Source organism: Aythya marila (assembly GCF_965140915.1).
Source record: "Aythya marila genome assembly, chromosome: 5".
In the NCBI taxonomy this organism is placed as follows: domain Eukaryota; kingdom Metazoa; phylum Chordata; class Aves; order Anseriformes; family Anatidae; genus Aythya; species Aythya marila.
The window spans coordinates 62,843,926-62,866,663 of record NC_139046.1 but is presented as its reverse complement, the minus strand read 5'-3'; the positions used below and the strand labels follow the sequence as shown (position 1 = coordinate 62,866,663).

The 22,738-nt window shown below is 35.6% G+C and overlaps 1 protein-coding gene across 5 annotated transcripts in view; it reads left to right on the top strand.

The window, feature by feature from the left end:
* SBF2 (SET binding factor 2) overlaps positions 1-22,738 on the top strand; it is a 253,227-nt gene that overhangs the window by 123,443 nt on the left and 107,046 nt on the right. For all 5 annotated transcript variants that reach the window (XM_082761347.1, XM_082761346.1, XM_082761349.1 and 2 more), the window contains 7 exons: positions 11,686-11,818; positions 13,393-13,501; positions 14,207-14,320; positions 14,931-15,008; positions 16,878-16,991; positions 17,526-17,654; positions 18,411-18,509. In XM_082761347.1, the coding sequence (XP_082617473.1) occupies positions 11,686-11,818; positions 13,393-13,501; positions 14,207-14,320; positions 14,931-15,008; positions 16,878-16,991; positions 17,526-17,654; positions 18,411-18,509 (776 nt within the window). The remainder of the gene's footprint in view (positions 1-11,685; positions 11,819-13,392; positions 13,502-14,206; positions 14,321-14,930; positions 15,009-16,877; positions 16,992-17,525; positions 17,655-18,410; positions 18,510-22,738) is intronic.

The following is a 22,738-nucleotide window of genomic DNA, read 5'->3' as shown; positions in this document are numbered from 1 at the left end:
ACAGAGAATCTACAGGCTTACATCCTGTTTCTCTGAGGAGATGAATCAAGTTCCTAGGAGGAAGAAAAAAAAAATTATTCCCAAATTATCCCAGTACCCCATCTTTTCTGTTGTGGCATCATTTTTTGATTTACAACACTTTCAGATCTTTTAGGAGAAACCTCTCTGATGGTCTTGTGGAGGACAGAATCTTTTAGAATTCTGTAGAGTGGGAACATTAGTTCCCAGCTGATGTCGGAGTTTTTTGAGTCTGAGTATCTGAGAATATAGCACAATAGAAGATTCACCTTGTATCTTCTAAGGACAGAAATTAAAAAATGTTTCCACTTACTTAGTGTATGTCACTTTACTGAATAGCCCTAGTTCCTTTCACATGTAGATGGTGTATCTCTTTGAAAGGATTGTTATGTTTCTCTAGAGACTAAGGTTTGTTAATGTGAAATTTCTGGTTGGATTTACTGGAAAAGAGTTATATCTGTATGCAAAGGTTGTGGAATAAAACAAACAAAGAAACAAGCTACATGTAAATGCATGTTTGTCTCTACTGACCTGGGCAAAAGCATTTGACTTCTGTTGTCCAGCAGGGTGTTGGACAGTAGTTTAGTGACAGCTGTGATTCCATCAAGTGCCTGTGTTCAGGACACAAATATTGACTAGGCTGTTTGTCAAGTAACGATATGTTCAGTTATTTCTCTTCTGGTACAAGTCATTTAATCCTATTTAAATTATTAATAGAAAAATGAGGAGTAGTTAGAAAAACATTTGTGAACTGATTAAATCACCTTTTTAAAAATAGCTCTTTCTTTGAGAAAGATGGGCAGCAAGACAAAATTTACCACTATGAATAGATACAAAAGTAATTTCAACATTTATTTTGAGAAATATTGTGCAATAGTAGTCTCATCATGCTTTTTCTGCTTGGCAGGATAGTGTGTCAGAGGATGATCCTCCCTATATTACTAAGCTTGCAGCATATCTGGAAATTTTATTTTTACTTAGCATTAAGCTACAAGTGGGAAAAACATCCCCAACTGTTTTAAGCTTCATAATAAGGAACGTCACTCTTTGACATTTTAAATCATATGTTCTTTTTTATTGGAAAAATTAATAATAATAATCTATGGGAATAATGTGACAAAAGCCAGGCCTGTAGCTGGATCATTACACCTAAAAATTATTTCATCAACACGGATTAGCTGGAAAAACAATGATCGTAATACTGCATTTCAAAATGGTTCATGTCTTTAAAATACTTGACTATTTCTCATTGTCTATTAATGAGATGGTAGATGTCTATGTTGTCCACTAGCGTGGCACTGGTGCCACAATGCCAGCCAGCAGGGGAGAGGGCTCCAAAATGTATTGGGTGGCAGGGACCGACATTTCCTGTAGTGTTTGCTGTTTAGCAGAACCACAGATCACATGGAGTAAGATGCACACTTACGTTTTATGCAGTCCAGCCTTGTATTACTGATGGATTTTTAGTGAGATGAAAAATGCAGTAGTTCATGTTAAGCAAAGTACAAACTTCACAAAAGATAGCTAGCATAAGTAAATACTACTGTTAAAGAAACCCCATACTATATATTTAAGTGCCTGTATTTAATAAGCTGTTTTTAAGAAGCTTTTCCAATATGAAAAATAGTACAATTCAATATTACTTTTTGTTCTATAACAATGAAGTGGTATTTTTAATTGTTAAATGAAAATGTCCTTTGAGGTATATGAGAAGAGAGTAACTAACATTTTTTCTACTGAGAGTAGAACTTTAGAAGATGCCTCCTGGAAAAATGAAAAATGAAAACAGATAAAGGTTTCCCAGAGATTAGAAAAATGTAAATTCCAAAAAGCAAAGGTCTAATAAATAAACAAATAGTTATACAGGTAAAAGAAGCTTATTTTTGCTTATAGAAGAAACTGAAACAGATCGTACTCAGAACAGATTACTTGTCTTTCTATTTTTACTGATATGAATGCAGAAATAGTTTTTTTCATTATTGCATAGCAAATTTTATAGCACTTAAAATGATAAGATATTTAAATTTCAAAAATTTAGTGGTAATACTTGTACTAAAAAGGAGAGAAAAAAAGCAATTCTAGAGGAATTTCATTCCATATATTTTTTCTTGTAATATCATGCTTAAACTTTTGCTAATACAGTTGTGTTTTTTTTAATAAGTACATGGTATATTTAAATCTGAAATATGTAGATATCAGTATTATATATATATGTGTATATATATGTTTATATATTATATCTATATATATTTGTATAATATCGATTCAGTAAGACTCTTCTGAAACTATTTAAGTTCTTAACTCCACTGAGTATCACTCTGGTTGATAACAATGATAGCTCTGCATGCCTTCATACCTGCATTCGTTTCTGTTATCCTGGCATGGTTACAGGCTCAATTTCTTTTTCAACATACTGTTTTTAAATCTAGTTATATTTTTGACATCGTATAGAAATAAAACCTAATAGGTGATAAGTCTTTTTTACTTTTTCAGTTACTTCCTCATTCCTTCGTTCATTAATTTACTCAACATCACCACCACATCAGGTCTTTTGATTGCCAGATAACCAGCTGCTAGTGCAAAATGAAAACAAACGTGAAACTAAATCTAAGTTAAGTCACTAGTTGATGATTATGATGTAAGAAAAACAACACTTACATTCATTTGTATAGTAAGAAAATTTGCCTTTTCACAAGTCTTACTGAATTTAATGATTTTTTAATATCAACTACGATAAAAGAAAGCAGTGGTTGATTATTTTAACTTCTGACAGTTGCCATCAGGAAAATAGTTAACTACAGGAATGTATTTTCATCCAGTATAGTTTAGTTTAATTAAAATGGAAATACAAACCGAGCTTTTCATGCTGTACTGTGAAAATACTTTATAAAAAAGAAAATGTTTGCCATACTTATCAAACATTAAGGCACTGGTGTGTTAAAGGATTGCAGTTCTTTCCTCAGTGGTATGTATCAGGGCATGTAAGCTCTCTAATTTCATATGTTTCTGTTGAGGAAGAACATAGCAGGATGAGCAAACGTTTCTCTTTCTGCTGCTTCTTACTCTCTGTGGTGGATGTATTGTTACCCAATTCTAAAATCTTTCAAATTGTTTAGCAGTACATAGTTCTTTATATCTAGCTATTGTGAAGCCCCATGCTGTAACACAAAACCTTCTCGTCTGTCTGATACTCTCTTCTTGAGGACCCAGGCTGATCAGTGTTTGCTTTTTTTTGCCTCCCCACACAGACAATTTTGCAACATAGCTCCTGATACCTGCAGGTTTCTTTCAAATAGATCAGTGTGCATCCCACACATCATACTTTTCACTGTTGTTTTGGCAAGGGGAGTTGCACATGCTATGAAGTTTCCTTCATTCTGCTAGAACGTAAGGAGCAGACGTGTCATGCACCAGAATACAGTCTAGTTAACTATCCTAAACTGGTGTGTGCATAGATTTATAGCACATGTGATGAATACACTTAAGACTAACAAGAACATTCATCCCTTGTTTACTGCTGAAGAATTGCTAGCTATTTAGTTGTCATTTGTGCTGAGATATCGGTATCGCAGGAGGTTGGAAAATCTCAGAGGATTTCACAAAGTTTGTGTTGTTTTTTTTATTTCTAAACATTTTGCAGAAAATCCAGATACTTAAGAAACTAAAGAGACTTATTCACTTTTCCTTGTTATAGTGTTCTGCAGTTTTCTTTTTCTTAACAAGACTACCTGTGGTTTTATGCTTCATGGGTATCAACCAGCAGTGTCTGAAGATGGCTTTAAGAGAACATCCTGATCAGCCACCTCTGGTCTTGCTGTCTTTGCATTTCTTTGATTCCATTACTGTAAGGCTGCAGTAGTTTTGTCCCTTGAGAAAGACTTTGTAGTCCTTAGACAGGAAACAGATATGTTTGCAGTTTCTTATGTATCCTTGACCATTTTTCCTGTGTACAGTTCAGGAATGACAATACTCTTCTCATTCTTAGATATTTTCTTTCTAAGGATCTTCAAGGTATTATTGCTTGCTCTCTGCTTTGTTTTGTCAAAAGACATTTTTGTTTTAAATGAATACAGTCAAATTATGGGTATCCATTTGCTCCCAATGGAGTAAATGGATACTTCTCCTCTATTTAGGGGATTCAGACAACATTTTAGTTCATTAGTGTGTGTCTGTTATCCTAGTCCACTCAAAATTCTTTTACAAAATTCTTTCAGTGTGTTTTGGTTCGTTGAGTCTGGGCCTGTGAGAGTAATAAAGAAATTCTGTACACTGATGTTAGGTTCGTACAGGGTTACTGTGTACCTCTACTTGCATCTTTGTCGGGGCTAGGTATGTATGGGATAAATGTCAAAACCAAATAGCTTTCTGTTTTAGGTATCTTACTAGATAAGTAAGCAAGCAGAAGATGAGACGTGAAAATGAATTAAATCATATTTCAGCAAAACAGAATATTACTCAAATGATAATGTATGCATATATGAACAGTCAGTGAAAGAAAAAAAAAGTTCTAATTTACTAGTTAACAGCTTCATATTAGAGAAATATTCTTTGCTACCTTCCCTGTAGGTGAAAGAAACCTTAAATAATACCTTCCCCTTAACAGCTCTAAGTTTAATTTTCTATGCAAACCTGCTTTGACTGACATTCTGTTGGCATTTATTCTTTATAGGAATTGGTTTTGGTATGTGTTCGGTAAAATAAAAATAATGAAATAGAAACCCAGCACCTATTAAATCTGTCTATATGAGACAGACAATCAGGCATACAATCAGTTGCAAACCTTCATTGGTAATATGGGTTACATTTGTACAATTCAAAATGATTTGTCATATAAATTTGGCATTTACCTCTCTGCAAAGTGAATACTTTCAATATATGCTTCAAGCATTATTTTACCTTCCTGGTTATTTTACCTGTTTTACCTTCCATTGTCTGTTCTGCTTTATTGAGAAAACTACTCAACACTGCCATAAATCTTGAGCTTATCTTAAGTCTTGTTTTGGTTATGTATAGCTTTAAAACTATGCATATGAAATGGTTTTGCACTTCTGTCTTTCAGAGATGAAGACCTTGTTCTCTAAATATTTTGTCATTAATTGTCTTTAGCTGCATCGTCACTTCTGGAAAAAAAAAAATATATATATGCAGCTCATGCTTGCTCAGTGTATAGTCAGATTTGTGTTTGAAGGCTCAAGAAATCCAAGGGGCATTTGTTCCTCTTTTAAGCAGGTCTGCAGAGGGACTTAATGAAATTGATAATAACAAAGTGTTATCAACATGCAAATGACAGACATAGCTATGTGTCTCCCCAGGTTTGAGCCCTGTTTTCTCATGCTTGCATAATATTTGAGTTTGGATGGCAACCATTTGCTTATATCCGTGTAGACAGAACACAATTTTGTTAGACTTGGAGGGAGCAATAGTGGTAGGAATATTTATGTGTCAGCTGAAAAGGCCTTTTTGTTATACCCATTTTCAGTCTCTTCGATACAGTGTTGAATGATCAGTTGGCCTTTTTGGTATTTATACCATAATCTTTCTGTATGTTCCTCCTGTGCCTTCCCGTTTCCCACCCTCCGTGAAGACTGCTTTGCAGAGAAGTCTTTGTCTTGCTCTGCTTTTTATAAAGAACATGCAACATTTGTGGTTTGGATACTAAATTACCTTCGCTTCCATTCCAAAATCCAAACTTTCTTTCTAAAAATGTGTTTTGATTTTGGTACTGTGTGTCACACCCACTGTTTGCTTCTGTGTGCTTAGAAATGAGTAAGAAAACTTTTTGTGAAGTGTTCCATTCTTTGAGGGAGTTTTAGCTGAAGGCTCTGTGCTTTTGAAACTGCTTCTCTTCCTCCTTAGTCTGACAAAGTCCAAATAAATTAATCTCTTGGGGCACTTGTCTGACACACATTTTCCGTGTTACCCAGCCAGACAGTAGGATAAATTAACCCTCACAAAACCCTGTGCTGGTACAGCTAGGTTGCTCCCCATTTGCGAGCAAGTCTGGCTGTCATTTAATCATGTAGTATGGAGTGCAGTCCTACTCTAAGAGAACAGCATAATTTGCTAAATGTAAATTGGTGCTGAACTGAATGACATAACACTTCTTTAAAAACTGTTTGTAGTTGATTGTAGATAAGGTCTAATTTTTTGATTGGGTGAACAAATGCATTTTGGCAAGGATTACCTATATGAGTATTGAGTACAATTGCTGCCACTTACTTATTAGCTAAGCATGTAATTCATTCATTAGCAGTGCTTTGCAGTTACTTCTAAAAATAAAAATGAAAAGAGTTTTGTAGTTTTTCTTTATTTTGTTTGCCAGTTACCTTTAGAGAGTGACGCTGCCTGGCACAGAACTTGTGCTATGCAATCTCTGCTGTCCTTTCAGAGAGGCTCTGCAGTCTTTGTAGACCCATTTCCTGGATTAGTCTGGCTAAATTATGGATTATTTTGTCTGTTAAGCTTTTTCTTGTGTACAGTAATTCAAGAGTGGCATATTGGCATAATAATGTATTCAACTAGTTGAGTTGAATATAAAATCCAAATCTTGTGTTTATAACTCTTTAAAAAAGTCTGAAGATGTTAGTGACAATATTTCGATTTCATGCAATACAGAAGACGGTTAATCGTTTGTCAAGTACACTTTTTTAATTGTACTTAAATAAATACTTAAATTCTACAACAACAGGAAGCAGCAGAATGATACATTTGTTGATGTAGGATGTCAGATAATTTAGAACAAATTACAGATTCTTTAAATACTTGAAAAGAGTGAAGGTCAGGAAGCCTCTATTCAAAAATTTCCAGCATATGTATAATATTTTACAGGATGCATGTCTGTCCGTAACTGCAAAAGAGTAATCTGTAAAAACCAACTTGTTTGTTGTTTTTCATGTTGTCTATTTATGCCCTGACAAATTAGCATCGGATGTAGTGTGGAGTCTAAAGACCAGTGTGCAGTTCAAGGTTACAAACAGGCAAGATTCTGTCTTATAGCATGAGGAAACTGGACTCAGGCTGTTATTCTGGACTGTTTGTTTTCAGTAAATAACATTCTTGGCTTGAAATAATACCTTGTTGGCTTGGCCAGATAATTTAATCAATTATTTAAATGGTTTAAAACAGGAGAGTAATGAAAAATCTTTCTATGTGTAATTTGATTCTGTCAGATGTAAATTTCTTTCACAATCATATCACTTTTATTCTTGCAAAAAAGTATGTCTGAAAAAGAAAGTATGTGTGGAGAAATAATTTTGCATCAAGTTAATTAGTGAAAATAAGAAAATACCAGCTTAGATGTCTATCCTGAACACTTATTTATATTCTTCTATGTTATATACAGAGTATTTAAAAAAAAAAAAAAAAAAAAAGCTGCTGGTATAAGAGCACCTCTCTGGACTCTCTGGGCTGTTCAAGTTGGTCAGTATAAGTGGTTAACCTGGATTTCACTATCCCAAGCGTGACTCCAAACAGAGTAGCCAGCTGTCAAGAAGTTGGTTGGTATTGGTGCTGAGTTTCTCAAGAGAAGAGTGCTTCTACTATGCAAACACAAAACAGAAAAGGTTTTAGAATATCTCCTTTGGTATAAGTTTCATGTTCTTTAGGCTATGATGCTTTCACTCAGGAAAGGAAAGGGGAAAAGCCAACAACGTTCTCCCTTATATCTAGCTTTTGCGAACTATAACTGAAGAAATAACCATGGCTATTCCTTGTTGTTTATTTGCATTGTATTGTTATTTCCTACAAGACATTTCTTGATTTATATATGGATAGTACAAATCAAATACTCTCACTACGAATATTCATTTGTATTGGAGGTAGCTTTCTAAAATGAAAATAATTTTGTTTTCAAATGTAAGCACACGAGATTCCTAGGACTCTAAAAGTCAAGTTTCCGGTCTCTTTTGTCTGCTTCCGCTGAAATGCGGTCAGTTTTAGAGAGGTGACTTTCTGCTTTTCATGCTTTCGGGATGCCATAAACGGCTGAGAGAATTTAGAAATAACTTTGAGATGGAGACTGAAACCATTGAAATCCCAGGCTCAGGCTGAACCTGAGGATGCCTTCAAGTCCTGCCAGTTTCATTAGGTAACGGGTGCACGTTGCTCCCATGCTTCTCGCCTGCATCCGGCCTTTGTCAAGCCTCACAGAGAGGGTGCGCCAGTGTCTGTGCCCTGCATGCTGCCCTTCTGTCCTCCCCCGCTGGGTCATCGGGGAGGGAGTTCAGCCAACGACTGGTTGTGTGGCAGCAATATTTATACACGTTTCACACATGCTTTTAGCCACTTATTTCAGGGACTACAGACATTCCACGAGGTCCACCAAAATGGAGTGAAAATGCCTCCTATCCCTTCCCGTGTGTTGGGCAGTGAGCACTCCTTCCTGCTGCCAGCCTGTCTCCTTGCTTTGGTGACAGCTTTCATTTGTCCCTTTTCAAACTCACAGTTGGATCTTCCCCAGTGTCCTGTCTTTTTCCTGTTACTCCTTACAGAACCTGCTGGTATGTGATAGAGATGCTTTCAATTTTGGTTATCATCACAAGTTCTGTAGATAAAATGGTGCGTCTGTCTAACTCAGCAAAGCTGGGGCTACAGCTGCTGCATTTGCATCACAGCAAACATTTCAAATTTGTCTTCCGTGGCCAGTGAGAAAGCACTTAACAGTTGAGAGGGCAGCTAATGGAATGTAATAAAAACTATATTTGCAGTAAATACTCTTATGCATGGCATCAAGTTCATACAGGGGAGGCAACAGCTAAAAATAGTCATCTTAAATGTCAGATCATACTGGCGTTGATTAAGCCACAATGTGAAATGCCTTTGTGAAGTGCAGACTACATCTTTATCTACAGCTGCTAATATACAGCAAAGCCAGACTAATTTCCCTAGTGAAGTTATGAAAGCCTCATATACAGTCCTCACTGCTTAATAATATATATATATATATATTAAAAAAAAAAAGAATGTTGCTTGCTTGCTTTTTTTTCTTCCTTTTTTACTCTAGTAAGTGTTGTTTTTTGAGTATTGTCACTTTGTCCTTCAAGAAAACCAGGGGAGGAAGGAAGGGCTGTAGTTGAATTCAGATGACAAACCTGTTGTTGCTGTATCTTTTTTGTTTGTTTATTTTATGGAAACTAAGACCTTATTTTTCAGGTTATCAAGATCATACTCTATTAAGTAGAAAAGTTGAGTAACTGAAGATAAATGCTGAGTTTTGATCTGTCTTAATATAGTATATATGAACTTGGTTCTTAAAATAAACCATCTCAAAAAATCAGAAATTAAAAAAAAAAGTATATGTACTAGATGTCCAGAATTTTCTGTAAATTGAAGACACTTGCCAAAACCCATTTCTTACAGTGATAAAAATAAAAATCTAACAGATACGCAGGTTTATGTTATAGAAGAGCATGAAGATTATCTGTATTAGATATACAATAGCATGTCATTTTATTAGTCTCTAGGAGACCTGTGATCTCATGCTATACTGCAAATGTGTTCTCAGTTTTGCTTTTAATAGGACAAGAAATAAATTTAACCATAACACTTCAAATTTAATTGTAATATTTTGTTCTGGCACTAGAAATAAGACTATATGTGTACCTTTTTAAAAAGACCAATTTTCAGATGCCAAGAAGTTCTTGCAGGTGTCCTTGTACATAAACAAATAATCCTGACTTCCACTTCATTTACGCATTTTGTTAGTAAAATATTTATATATATATATAATTTTAAGTGTTCAATTGTTACGTACTATTTAGAACCATGTGTTGTTTTGGTATTTGATGAGGAATCCTACATTTAGAAGAGATCTCAAGTGAATGATGTTGATCCTGGATAAATGTTATGACTTTTAAAAGTATTAGAATTAAGATATTTCTTCTAGACTCTTGAATCATTACAATCCACAATGAGAGAGTGTCACATTGCAAGAAAAAAGGTTGATTCTCCTGTTGAATGCTTTCATTAAATGAATGTTTTTATTTTTTTGTAAAATACACAGTTGTGTAGTCAATAATATGCAGAAAATGTTTTATAACTGTCATGTTCAGTGTTTTTATAACTCCCAGCCTAGATTGCAATTTTAAGATGCACAGAGTGGAAAACCACCTCTTGCAATAATCTTTTAGTTATGGATATTTGAACTGTAAGAGGCTTTTTGAGATAATTACCAAAGTTGTACCAAAAGCTTATATTCACCAAAAGTGAGTATTTGTGTTGTACAGGCAACAGTTTCTAACTTGGAATACAAATCTATACATGCTTGCATACAAGAAAGGACCCTGTTTCAAGTTAACTTCTAACCATTTGCTGGGAAGTGGTGTTTGATTCACATAAGCAGACTTGATTTTCCTTGAACCCTGTCATTACATCATGTATTGCAAAGGAGTGTGATTTATACTAGCACAGCATTATTTATGCTGCTAAAGGCAATAGTATTTGCAACAGTAATTTGGTAAGCTTTTCCGTGACTCCCATCCTCAAGTTGTCTCATATCTCTACCTTGATTTCATGAGGCGGCTATTAAGATTCCTGGAGAACAGAGTTAGAAATCACAAGCTTTTATGTTATTGACTTTTTCCTCCTAAGAACTGAGTCTTTTTCTCAAGAACCCTCTGAATCCTTGTCCTTTATAGGAAGCAAAATTTAAATGTCAAAGAGGAAAAAAATTGGCAAAACATGTAATAAAAATTACTGAAGCAAAATGAAGTGTTAATTATAATATGACTGTGGTGGCTCTTAGTAGTCACTTCATATTGGGAAGATTGTTTTAAGATAAGCAGTAGTTTTGTTAAGGTAATACTGATAACACAAGCTATATCTTCAGGGAACCATCATACATTCCAGAATATTGGAGGAAATTTCATAAATTGTGGCATATCTCAGACATGTCTGTTTCTCAGGATGGAACTTTTGTTTTAAAGGAAATATATTTTTGATTTTCCCTCTGAGCATAGGGCTTTATCTCCTAGAAAAGTTATATATATATATATATATATTTATTTATTTATTTTAACAAACAAACAAACAAAAACATCATCTGATTCGCCTGTCTTACTCTAAAACTAGTGGGGCTTGTTTAAGCAGTCAGCTCTTTAACATATCCTTCAAAATGACATGCACACTCTTACTGCCCTTTTTTAACCTTGTGACTCCACAGTCACAGTGCTCTTCACAGATAGTGTGAGTGGGTTTACTAGGAAATCTGTCTCTTTTTTGTCTTTGAGCTCTGCAGTATGATTTATTTTCATGGACTTGATATCAAGGTTTAGAAGTTAAGCATGGATCAGTGACCACAGTTGAGTTCTAGATACAGAGGAGGCTGTGCAGAAGATGCACATAGTACTGTTTGAAGTCATTATGAAGTGTTGCTGAGAGGATGAAGTTCTTGAAAGTGGTGTTGAAAGGGAGTTATAATATATTGTAAATGTAGAAGTATATGAAATATATTCAGATGGTGTTTTAGCAACCTGAGAAATAGAAAGGAAGCTATGCTAATTAGAGGAAAGGTAGAAAAACTTGGTGGTTGGCGATTTGTGCATTTACACATTCTTTTGAAAATTCCTTCAGAAAATGGTTACATTTTAATGTAGTTTTGTGTCTTGTTTTGGCAAGTTGTTATATTTTTTTCCTTTTTTTTTTCTTTTTTTTTTCTTTTTTTTTTTAAAGGAATCCAAAATGTACTCAGCTTATTCTGTGCCGTGCTTACAGAAAATAAGGTTCTCTTTCACTCTGCAAGTTTTCAGAGGCTTAGTGACGCCTGTAGGGCTTTGGAGTCTTTGATGTTTCCCCTCAAATATAGGTGAGTTGAGCTGTAAATCTCTGAACTCTTTGACTTGTTTTATATTTATAACTCATATTTCGTTCTCCTTAACAAAAGTTGTGCTGTGTTTATTCAAATAAGCCGAGTTTTTTCACAATCAGATCTAAAAGTCCTAAGCTGTACACTGCATCAGTGAAAATCTGGTTGTGTTAAGACAGTGGAAACAACAAAAGGAGAAACATCCTACCTATAAATACAATAGAACCCTACTTACAGCATCAGTCATATGGTAAGACTTGATAGTGGTAATTGATGAGTAAATGCCTGGAAAAGGGAGCATTTGGACAAGACCTAATAGCAGTGTGCCAATAAGTAAGAGGCAGTGCGTGCCAGGAGCATGAGAGACTGTGGTCATAAACTGAAATAGCAGAGGGATAGGTTTCTGACTGGATGCAGGGAAACCATGTTTTATTGTGAGGATAACTAAGCACTGGAACAGAGTGGAAGACTGTGGAAACTCTGTCCCTGTAGGTTTTCAGGACCCAACTGGACAAAGCCCAGGACAACTTGGTCTTTATTCAGTCTTGACTCTGCTTTGAGCAGAAGGTTGGACTGAATGATCTCCTGAGGCCCTTTATAACCTGAAAGATTCTTTGTTTCTAAGATAACATCTGTATTAACTTGTAACACAGTTTTAAGTCATTGACAAATGTCCACCAGAGAACGAATTTAAATCAACAAGTTGATCGTCTCTAAAAAGTCATAACTGAGTCCAGCTTTTTGAAATGGAAAACTTAATGTCAAATCATTTGGATTTTAAGCAAAAAGACATGTAATTCTCACTCATCTGTTTTAAAAGAAGCTTGTACTTTAGTAGCATCTTTTATTTGTTTAAAATATTTCCTGGGTGGACATACTTTGATTATAGAGTAAGAAATAAAAAAATGGAAAGTAGTTTTGGAATATGTTTGCTTATATGATGGAGTAGTAATGAATGTAAATTTTTAATCATAATTATCAGTTAGGAGTTGAAAATGCATTTATTGAGATCCAGATTTTAATGTTGCTCTGATGAAAAGACTTATTTTTTTCAAATTGACAACTTTAATCAAGTAAACAATATCTGAAATGTTTCTTCATATAACATGTAGCTGCTACTTCAGTATCAAAGTGAACAATTTCATCTTGAGATTTCTTATTAATATTTTATGAAAGGATGAATTGTAGCTTTCTCTCCAAAAACTAGCAGCGCTTTGAAAAATGAAAGTATTATCCACAACCTTAATGTCCCTAGTTACCTGAAAGTTGTGGATGAATATCTGTATAACATAAACATTACAAATATAAATTGATTTTTATTTTTCAAAATACTTTTTTTTTATAAGAAAATGTAGACACTATAATAGTTTCTAAGTTTACATCTCAGATATTCCTTTAACAGGTACTTTATAAAGAGGTATTTCATCTTTTGTCTTAAAAAAAAGAAAAAGTTGTTTATAGTAAATTTAGTTTGCAGCAGGAAGATTGAAAAAAATATAAGTTGTACTATGCACAGGAATAGTCAGAAGCTTTTTTTATTTTACTTTATTTTATTTTATTTATTCTTTTCACAGTTATCCCTATATTCCAATTCTTCCTGCACAGCTATTGGAAGTTCTCAGCTCACCAACGCCTTTCATAATTGGTGTACATTCTGTCTTTCGTAATGACATTCATGAACTTGTAAGTATGTCTACCTAGAATATTCATAGTCACAGAATTACCTAGGATGTTTAGTTGCAGGGAATTTCCATACTTCAGAGATGTTCATATGAACCATTCATATACTTTTAAAATATTACTGTAGAAGGCTTGATAAGACCGATGAGGAAAAAAGGAAAATCATTAATTCTTCTATAAATATTTTAAGTCTATAAAGCAGAAAAAGGAAATTATTTGATTCCAGTGCAGGATGGGAAGGAATGGATCTATTTCCAGCTTTGTCATGTCAGCCATAAATACGAACAAATAATTTTTGGCATTTTCAAATTTATTCCCAATTATGTTATTTTATTTGTGCTTTTAAATACATATTTCAGAACCTGAAGCAGGGTTACAGAGGTTCCTAGAAACATGTAATTTTACTTACAGTTGTCATCATTGTGTCTTTTTGAAAACAGAGAATTCAATATCCCAAATCACTGAACACAGACCTGGAACATCAAGAAGGAGTTGGGTTTCCATTCATTTTTCACAGCCATGTTCAGTCATTTGAAGTATTTAGAGCATTTCCTTTTACAAAAGTATTCTATACATTAAAGTTCATACTGTTTTAATTTGTTTGTGTTAATTTATGTGCAGGTCATGAAATTTCAACTGTTGTGTTTTTAAACCATGCTCACAGGATAATGCTTGCAGCACAACCACTAATATTTTTGTCCTTTACAGTTAGATGTAATCATTGCAGACCTGGACGGAGGCACAATTAAAATTCCTGAATGTATTCATCTCTCTCAGCTCCCAGAGCCACTGCTACATCAGACTCAAATGGCACTTTCTCTAGTATGTTTTGATAGAAAACCATTTTCTATTCTCTCACCTCTTTCAAAAGCAAGAAAATAGAATTTCGGTATTCAGTTGCTTTCAAACACACTGGAAATGTGAGATTTAAAACTATGATACATGCCAACACTCCTCCTTTCAGAATAATTTATGATCTGAAGTTACAGTTAACATCATCAGTAATTTAATTTACTACTAAAGGAAGTTTTTTCCCTATTTAAGAGCAAGGTAGTGATTTTCCTAATAGTACATTCAAAATTCTTAAAGTTTATTTCTCTAATGCCTCTTTATTAATATCTGAAAGTGATCGATGAGGAATTACCCAAGAAAGCTGTTGAGTTTTCTGTCTATGAAAAAAAAAAAACCACAACTTTTTACTGTGTTAATTAGGTTCATTGACTGTAATAGGGGTTTTGGTAACTAGCTTACATGTAGAAACATGAATTTGATAAATTAACCCCACCTTTATTTCCATTAAGTCTTTATAATTTATCTCAATTGATTATTTGAAGTATTTACTATCAGTAAATATTATTTTGAGAAAGCAGAAAAAATAAATTGTTCTTGCCTCAGCAAAATGAGGGGAAAAATTATTTTAAAAATTCTCTAGGTTTTGCATCCTGATTTGGAAACAGCAGATTATGCATTCCCTCCCCCACGAACAGCTTTATCACACGCAAAAATGCTGGTAAGATTTCTATGTTATGTCTGACTTCCTTAAACAAAAAACCCTTGAAATTTTAGACTAAATTTCTTTAAATAATTTTGCCTTTGTGTTTTCGTTTCCATATCCTTTACAGTATTATTGGTAGAGCAAAGAATTGGCATAGGACTTTGCATTCTGCTCTGTAGCAGCATTCTGATATCTAATAATGATAGGTATTTTATATTTGAAAATATTGGAAAATGAATTCCATGGTTTTTTAATACTGCTTTTGGCTTTGATGAACTTCAACCTAAATGACATGATAAACAATTGTCTATAATTAAAAAAAAATGTTGTTGTTTTGTTTTGTTTTGTTTTTTTACTAAAGTCTAGTTAACTTGGATTAAAAATAATTGCAAAGCCATGACAATTTAATAATTTGGTAATCCTTCTTGCTTTAGCCTGCAAGTGTGTAGAATTGAACTGGAGTTGGTAGTCTAAACTAAAATCCAAAAATGTAATCCAAATTTCACTTAGACTAGTTTCAGAATTCAGCTAAGATCTCATTTTGGACAGTGAAGTTATAAACTAATGTCATTTTATATGGAAATATGAATTTTGTTAAATCTGAAAGAAATAACCATGTTTTCAAGATGTCCAAAAAGTCAGGGAATGTGTTAAAATCCTAGAGTGCAGCTTGGACCCAAACAAACCTAGAATGTCTCTCAGTAAAGTGAGTCCTTACAAAAATAATGTAAAAATTGAATAACAATGATCAGACAACACATGTAGAAAAACATTCACAAAGGACAGTTTTATGGAATCTTATAGATATTTAGTTCTTTTAAAAAGTTATTGAAAGCTTAAACTTACTTAATTTATACTAACTCGTTGATTAAACAGCTCATCAGCTGTTTACCCAATTTGATAATCTAATATTCTTTGCTGCTTGCAATTTTTCAAATTGAAATTTGTTGAAAAAATTGTTTGAGACGCCACAAAAACTGAAGTTTTAAAACAAATTTTAGGACCTCACGTTTTAGACATGGCCATGGTCTGATTAGGTACTTGAGGTAAAAATGAAAATAATGTGGGTCACACAGGATTGAACAATGTTTTTAGATGCATTTGGACTGAAGATGTCCCTGCCCCAAGTCTGCCCTCATCTGTTCATATCATTTCCACTAAACCCTCAACGTTTATTTAAGCACTCCCCTGCTCATTTAAGTCAAACATAACCAGGACTTTAAAGACCTACTATTTTTAACTTTTTAAGCTAACCCTGGCTTGTTTTGGCTGCACTAGATTGGCATGTGAAGATTTGAGTTGGAAGAGTCATAAAAAAGTAGTTGAGCAAAACTCAGAGCAATCCCCGCAGCAGGCTGCGCAGCATGATGCCTGCCCCACTCTGAGCCAGGCTCCCGTCACCACTGCCAGCTTAGACTCCTGTGGTTCCCTGCCCTCATGCCTGCTCCAGTGGCGCTGCCTTTGTGTAGTGCTGCAGAGCTGGCCTATTTGAGGGAATAAATCCAGGCAAAGGATTTATTCTTTTTCTTTCATTAGCATCAGTTTTCACTCAGGTTGGTTCCTTCTTGGGTTTTTCCACGTGACCACTCAGCTACTCTTGATTACCCTGACACTAATGTGCAGGTGTGAAAAAGGAGCAGCAGGAGTGACAGGGTCGATAGGTAATAATCATTACCATCTGTATTGCCATCCAGAGACAGGTCAGTGAAACTGTAGCCTTGCTTGCATCGGATAGTTTTGCATGCGTGCATATCTGCACTTCACATGCTGCACTGCTGCACTGGTTGGCAAATTTGTAGGCGTTTATCAGATAGCTTTATACAAAGTGTAGAAAAAATTAGGAAATTAAAATGTTTTGACAGCATGTTCAATTACATCTCGCAGGATAAAGAAGTGCGAGCAATCTTCCTTAGGTTATTTGCGCAACTTTTCCAAGGATACCGGTCATGCCTTCAGCTGATCAGAATTCATGCTGAACCAGTCATTCATTTCCACAAGGTAAAAGAGAAAGTTATTTTTATTTAGTTAGCATTTGTTTGTGTTGTGTTATTTCCAGGTGCTTGCCTTTTGAATGAGTGCTTAAAAAAAAACTTTTTTTTTTTCCATTGCTGTTGACATGTAAAATTTATCAACTTAGAAGCATATAGTTTTGACATAGCATTGTATCAGTGCATTGTAGTGGGAGTAATTGTTGAGATAGTGATGAACATGAAGTAAAGTTAACATTAAAATTTAATATAAAGAAACATTTGAGGGATAATCAAGGAATTTTGAAAACATATATGTTCCTACAAGACAATACTTAAAAGTATCAGTTTTGTTTTATTACCTGTGAGATTTATAAAACGTGTGCACCAAAATATTGTTACTTCACTCCTGAATTTAGGTACAAAGACATCTTATGTAATATAAAAACTTTCTCATTAGAAAGTACCTCATATAAGCTGATGAAAATATATAGTTGCTTATAAATAAATAGTTGAATTTATGATGCTGATAAAATACTTGCCTTGTTTTCTATCTCTAATGCAGGCAGCCTTCTTGGGCCAGCGAGGCTTAATTGAAAATGACTTTCTAACCAAAGTTCTCAATGGAATGGCATTTGCTGGTTTTGTGTCAGAGAGGGGTCCGCCCTTTAGAGCCTGTGATCTTTTCGATGAGGTGAAAACTGTTTTTTTATCCAAATAAATTAAAATGTACCAATGACATTGTAACGTGAAAAACTTAAATGCTTCCAAACTGTCTATTATACAAAGTTTATCTGTTATATAAAGTTTATGCTAATCTTTTCAATTCTCATTATCTACTAAACATGCATTTTTAGCTTACTTTCATAAAACTGTGCCCTGCTCATATGTATGAAGTTGAACATTTGTGTAAATCATGATAATGCTGTTCTTATTGTCAGGTTTGGAAATTTATAATGAATCACATGTGTTAGTACAGAATTATTTTGAGTAATCTAATTACATTCTTAAAACATTGAAAAAGTAATGGAGAAATATTAAATTAAATACATACCCAACAAAATCAACTGGGACAAACATTTTTTCTGTTAAAAAGCAGTACTGTACTTTTCCTGTGCTGTTTTTTATTTGAATGTACAGTACAAATAGAGTTTGCATAGTAGCAGTGCATTGGAGAAATGTAAATTGTAGCATTAGAAACGTTAAAGGAATGTTTTAGGTTTTTAGGACTTGGTGTTAGGTTAGACTCTGGCAGCAGAAGCTCTGTAAGAATCTTATGTTCTAGGGCAATGTGACAGCACAGGTTGTTCTTTTTCTTTTTCTTTTTTTTTTTCCTTTTTTCTCAGTTTCAATTTAAGATTAACATTTTGTAATTTAAACACGAAATAAATTATATTAGTTGAATCATAAACATTCTTTTTTCTTTTTTTTTTCTTTTTTTTTTTTTAAGTTGGTAGCCTTTGAAGTTGAAAGAATTAAAGCTGAGGAAGGTAATCCACCAAAAATGATAAAACATGTTAGAGAACTTGCAGAACAACTCTTCAAGAATGTAAGTTTACTATACCTACCCCACTTCAGTATCGATAACACTAGAAGTTCACTTGTCTGAGATAGATCCAGTGTCTGAAAACAGAAATGACTGCTTGTGGTAGTTATCTGCATTATGACTTTGGAACTTTAAATACCAACAATTTTATACATTAAGGATGTTTAATATATTGACTGATATATTAATGCTAGTATTAATTTACCTACTGCTCTTAGTACTACTTGGCATACTGTTTTCTTAGTGTGTATTCATGTAATGTTTATAAACTGTTATTTTCTCTGCTGCAACCTGTCTATGCCAAACGTGTCTTCTTACTTCTCAACAGTTTCACCTATGAAAACCGTACATCCAGTGTAGATAAATAGACGTAGTGTATTCTTCCAGCAGATCTCTCCTGCTGTGTAACACAGGCTCCATGATTTGCATTCTCAGCAAGTGTTAACTATCCTATTTCTTACATGTTGTTTCTTGAACTCTTTGGGTTTCCTAAAATACCATTTCCAGTTTCATTCTTTTCTTCCTATCATGCCTTTATCTTGTACAGTGCTTTTGTAAAATCTCTTAAGATTCTATTAGATAGGGCATTTTGTTTGCTTCTTTTATTTGGCATCAGCTAATCTCCATCCCCTTCACACTTCCTGTCGTTGTTCAGACTCCACAGAGCAATATCTGTTTTGCAATCAATCAACACCTTTATCACCCTATCTTTTTGCTATCCCACTTCCCAAAAGCTATGATTTACAACTACACTGCTATAAAAAACACAGGAATTACTAACTGCTGCTAAATTCTGGGGTATTTTTGTTTGTTTGTTTGCTTTCAAAAAAAAATAATTGCTTTTGAGCATTTCATCAGTATTAATGCAGTCTTTACTTTGGATAAGATTAATATCTTAGTATAGAAAATCCAAAATTTTACAACCATTGCATTCAGGAGTTCTTGTGTCTGTAGGTGTTGGATGAAAAAAATACATCTGTGTATTTTGAGTGGAATGTGTGGATAGTGAGGAGTGTGAAATGAGAGTAGTCTGACTTTTAATACTGTCCTTAGCTGATGAATTTGTGCATCTCTTCAGACATGGATTTGGTCTTCACCGCTCCCCCAGCCACCTCTTTTTTCCACTGAAATTAGCAAATGACCTTTCAATGACCTTTCTGCTTTTTTTTTTTTTTTTTTTTTTTTTTTTTTTTTTTGAATTAATGAAAGAATTGATACACAGGTTAACCTCCTTTGATGAAATGTCTCTGTCCATTTGTGGTATAGCATATTTGTTAAAGTATTTTAAATTTAATGTCTTTATACTGATGTCTTAGAATTATTGTAAGTGAACGTAAGAGGTATGTCAGACATGAGAATTTTTGTTACATAAACTCATTTCATCCATGACATTAAATCTGTAATAAAATGTTATTTATTTCATGGCTTACCTTCTTATCCTTATTAGTGGTAAGTACTGGTGGAATCATCTTCTATTACAAGTTAAAAATATGTAACCTAAAATAAAAGCTCCAGAATAAATGTTAAATGTTATGCTACTAAATTAATAGTAGTGTTCTGTATACCAAAGTGCTTTTTCCAAATTCATGTCTTTATTTCAAATTAATGCTGTCAGGAGGTATATTGGTTGACAGTACTGCAGCATTCACTACAATTAGTTTCATTAAAAAGTCGACGGGCAATATTCAAGTAAAGTAGTCTGGTTCTTTTTGATCAGGTGGCAGAGATGTGTGGATTTGAATTTGCAGAGTGTATGACAGAAAAAAATTAGGGGTACCACACTTAAGTTTCATTAAAATCAAATTATCTTTTTTTTTAACAAACATTGGAGCTATAATGTTATAAGCATATGATTATTGCAGTACTGTCCCATAAATATGGGAAACTTCTTCAAAAAATATAATTCTTATTATCATTCTAAATTACTACAAAGAAAATGGAGAACATTTGGATTTGTGTATATAGATCCTTCTTTAGAATGAAAGAACCTATAGAGCATAAATGATTGCATATATGCAACTTCTCACTTAAATAATTTCATAAATCAGTGTCAAGACTTACTCATTTTCATCTGTTCTTATGATGAGATTTCCTTACACCATTGAGAATGACCAGCTACTACTTCACTACCACCAAGTTAATGATTTAAAAAGTCAGATTTTTAATAGTTACGCATCTTTGAATAAAGCACTGTGATAAGTAACATTGCTTCTAAAAGTGATGCCTAGAGCTGTCTCATTTGAACCTAATTGCATGACATATTTTGATATCACAGAATCACAGAATTGAAGGGGTTGGAAGGGACCTCAAGAGATCATTGGGTCCAACCCCCCTGCCAAGGCAGGTTCCGTAGAACAGGCTGCCCGGTAGGCGTCCAGACAGGCCTTAAGTATCTCCAGAGAAGGAGACCCCACAGCCTCCCTGGGCAGCCTGTCCCAGTGCTCCGTCACCCTCACCAGGAAGAAGTTCTTTCACATGTTGGTGCGGAACTGCCTGGGCTCTATCTTGTGGCCATTGCCCCTTGTCCTGTCCCCACAAACCACTGAAAAGAGGTTGGCCAAACCCCTCTGTCTCCCACACCTCAGGTATTTATACACATTGATGAGATCCCCTCTCAATCTTCTTTTCTCCAGGCTGAACAGCCCCAGGTCTCTCATCCATTCTTCATAGGGAAGATGCTCCCGGCCCCGTATCACCTTTGTGGCCCTCCGCTGGACTCTTTCCAGGAGATCCCTGTCTTTTTTGTACCGGGGAGCCCAGAACTGGGCACAGTACTCCAGGTGAGGCCTGACCAGGGCAGAGTAGAGGGGGAGGATCACCTCCCTTGACCTGCTGGCCACGCTCCTTTTAATGCATGCCAGGATCCCACTGGCCCTCTTGGCCACGAGGGCACGCTGCTGGCTCATGGTCAACCTGTCGTCCACCAGGACCCCCAGGTCCTTCTCCTCAGAGCTCCTCTCCAGCAGGTCATCCCCCAGCCTGTACTGATCCATGCGGCTGTTCCTTCCCAGGTGCAGGACTCTGCACTTGCTCTTGTTAAACCTCATTTGGTTTCTTCCTGCCCATCTCTCCAGCTGGTCCAGGTCTCACTGAATGGCAGCACAGGCTTCTGGCGCGTCAGCCACTCCTCCCAGCTTTGTGCCATCGGCGTACTTGCTGAGGGCAGACACTATTCCCTCATCAAGGTCATCGATGAAGATGTTGAACAAGACCGGACCCAGCACCGACCCCTGGGGAACACCGCTAGTCACAGGCCTCCAGCCAGACTCTGCTCCTCTGATCACCACCCTCTGAGCTCGGCCAGTCAGCCAGTTCTCAGCCCACCTTACTGTCCACTCCTCTATCCCACACTTTCTCAGCTTTGCTAGCAGGATGTCATGGGAGACAGTATCGAAAGCCTTGCTAAAGTCAAGGTAGATGACATCCACCGCTCTCCCCCCATCTACCCAGCTGGTGATGCCATCATAGAAGGCAATGAGGTTGGTCGAGCACAACTTCCCCTTGGTGAATCCATGCTGACTACTCTTCATAACCTTCATCTCTTCCAATTGCTTGGAGATGGCATCCAGAACAAGCTGCTCCAACACCTTTCCAGGGACAGAGATGAGCCTGACTGGCCTGTAGTTTCCCGGATCCTCCTTGCCTTTCTTGAAGACTAGAGTGACATTGGCTCCAGTCTTCACGCACCTCTCCTGTTCTCCAGGACCTTTCAAAGATGATAGAGAGTGGTTCAGCAATCACCTCTGCCAACTCCCTCAGCACACACAGATGAATCCCATCGGGACCCATGGATTTGTGTGCCTTGATCCCACTCAGATGCTCCTGAACCGCTCCCTTGTCAACAAGGGGGGAGATCTCCACTTCCCAGACCCTTTCTCCCCCCTCCAGGGTTGAAGAGTCCCGTGGGGGAGTCCTTGAAGCAAAGACTGAAGCACAGAAAGCATTCAGTATCTCCGCCTTCTCAGCGTCTCCCATTACCAGGACACCCCCCTCGTTCAGCAAGGGACCCACGTTATCCCTAGTCTTCCTTTTACTGTTTACATACTTTAAAAAAATAATAATCTTATTACCTTTTATCTCTTTTGCAAGCCTCATCTCTAGGTGAGCTTTAGCCTTCCTTGTCGCGTACCTGCAGGCCCTGACAACACTTCTATGCTCCTCCCAAGAATACAGACCCTTTTTCCACATTTCATAAACCTTCCTTTTGATCTTATCGATGAGCTCCTTGCTCA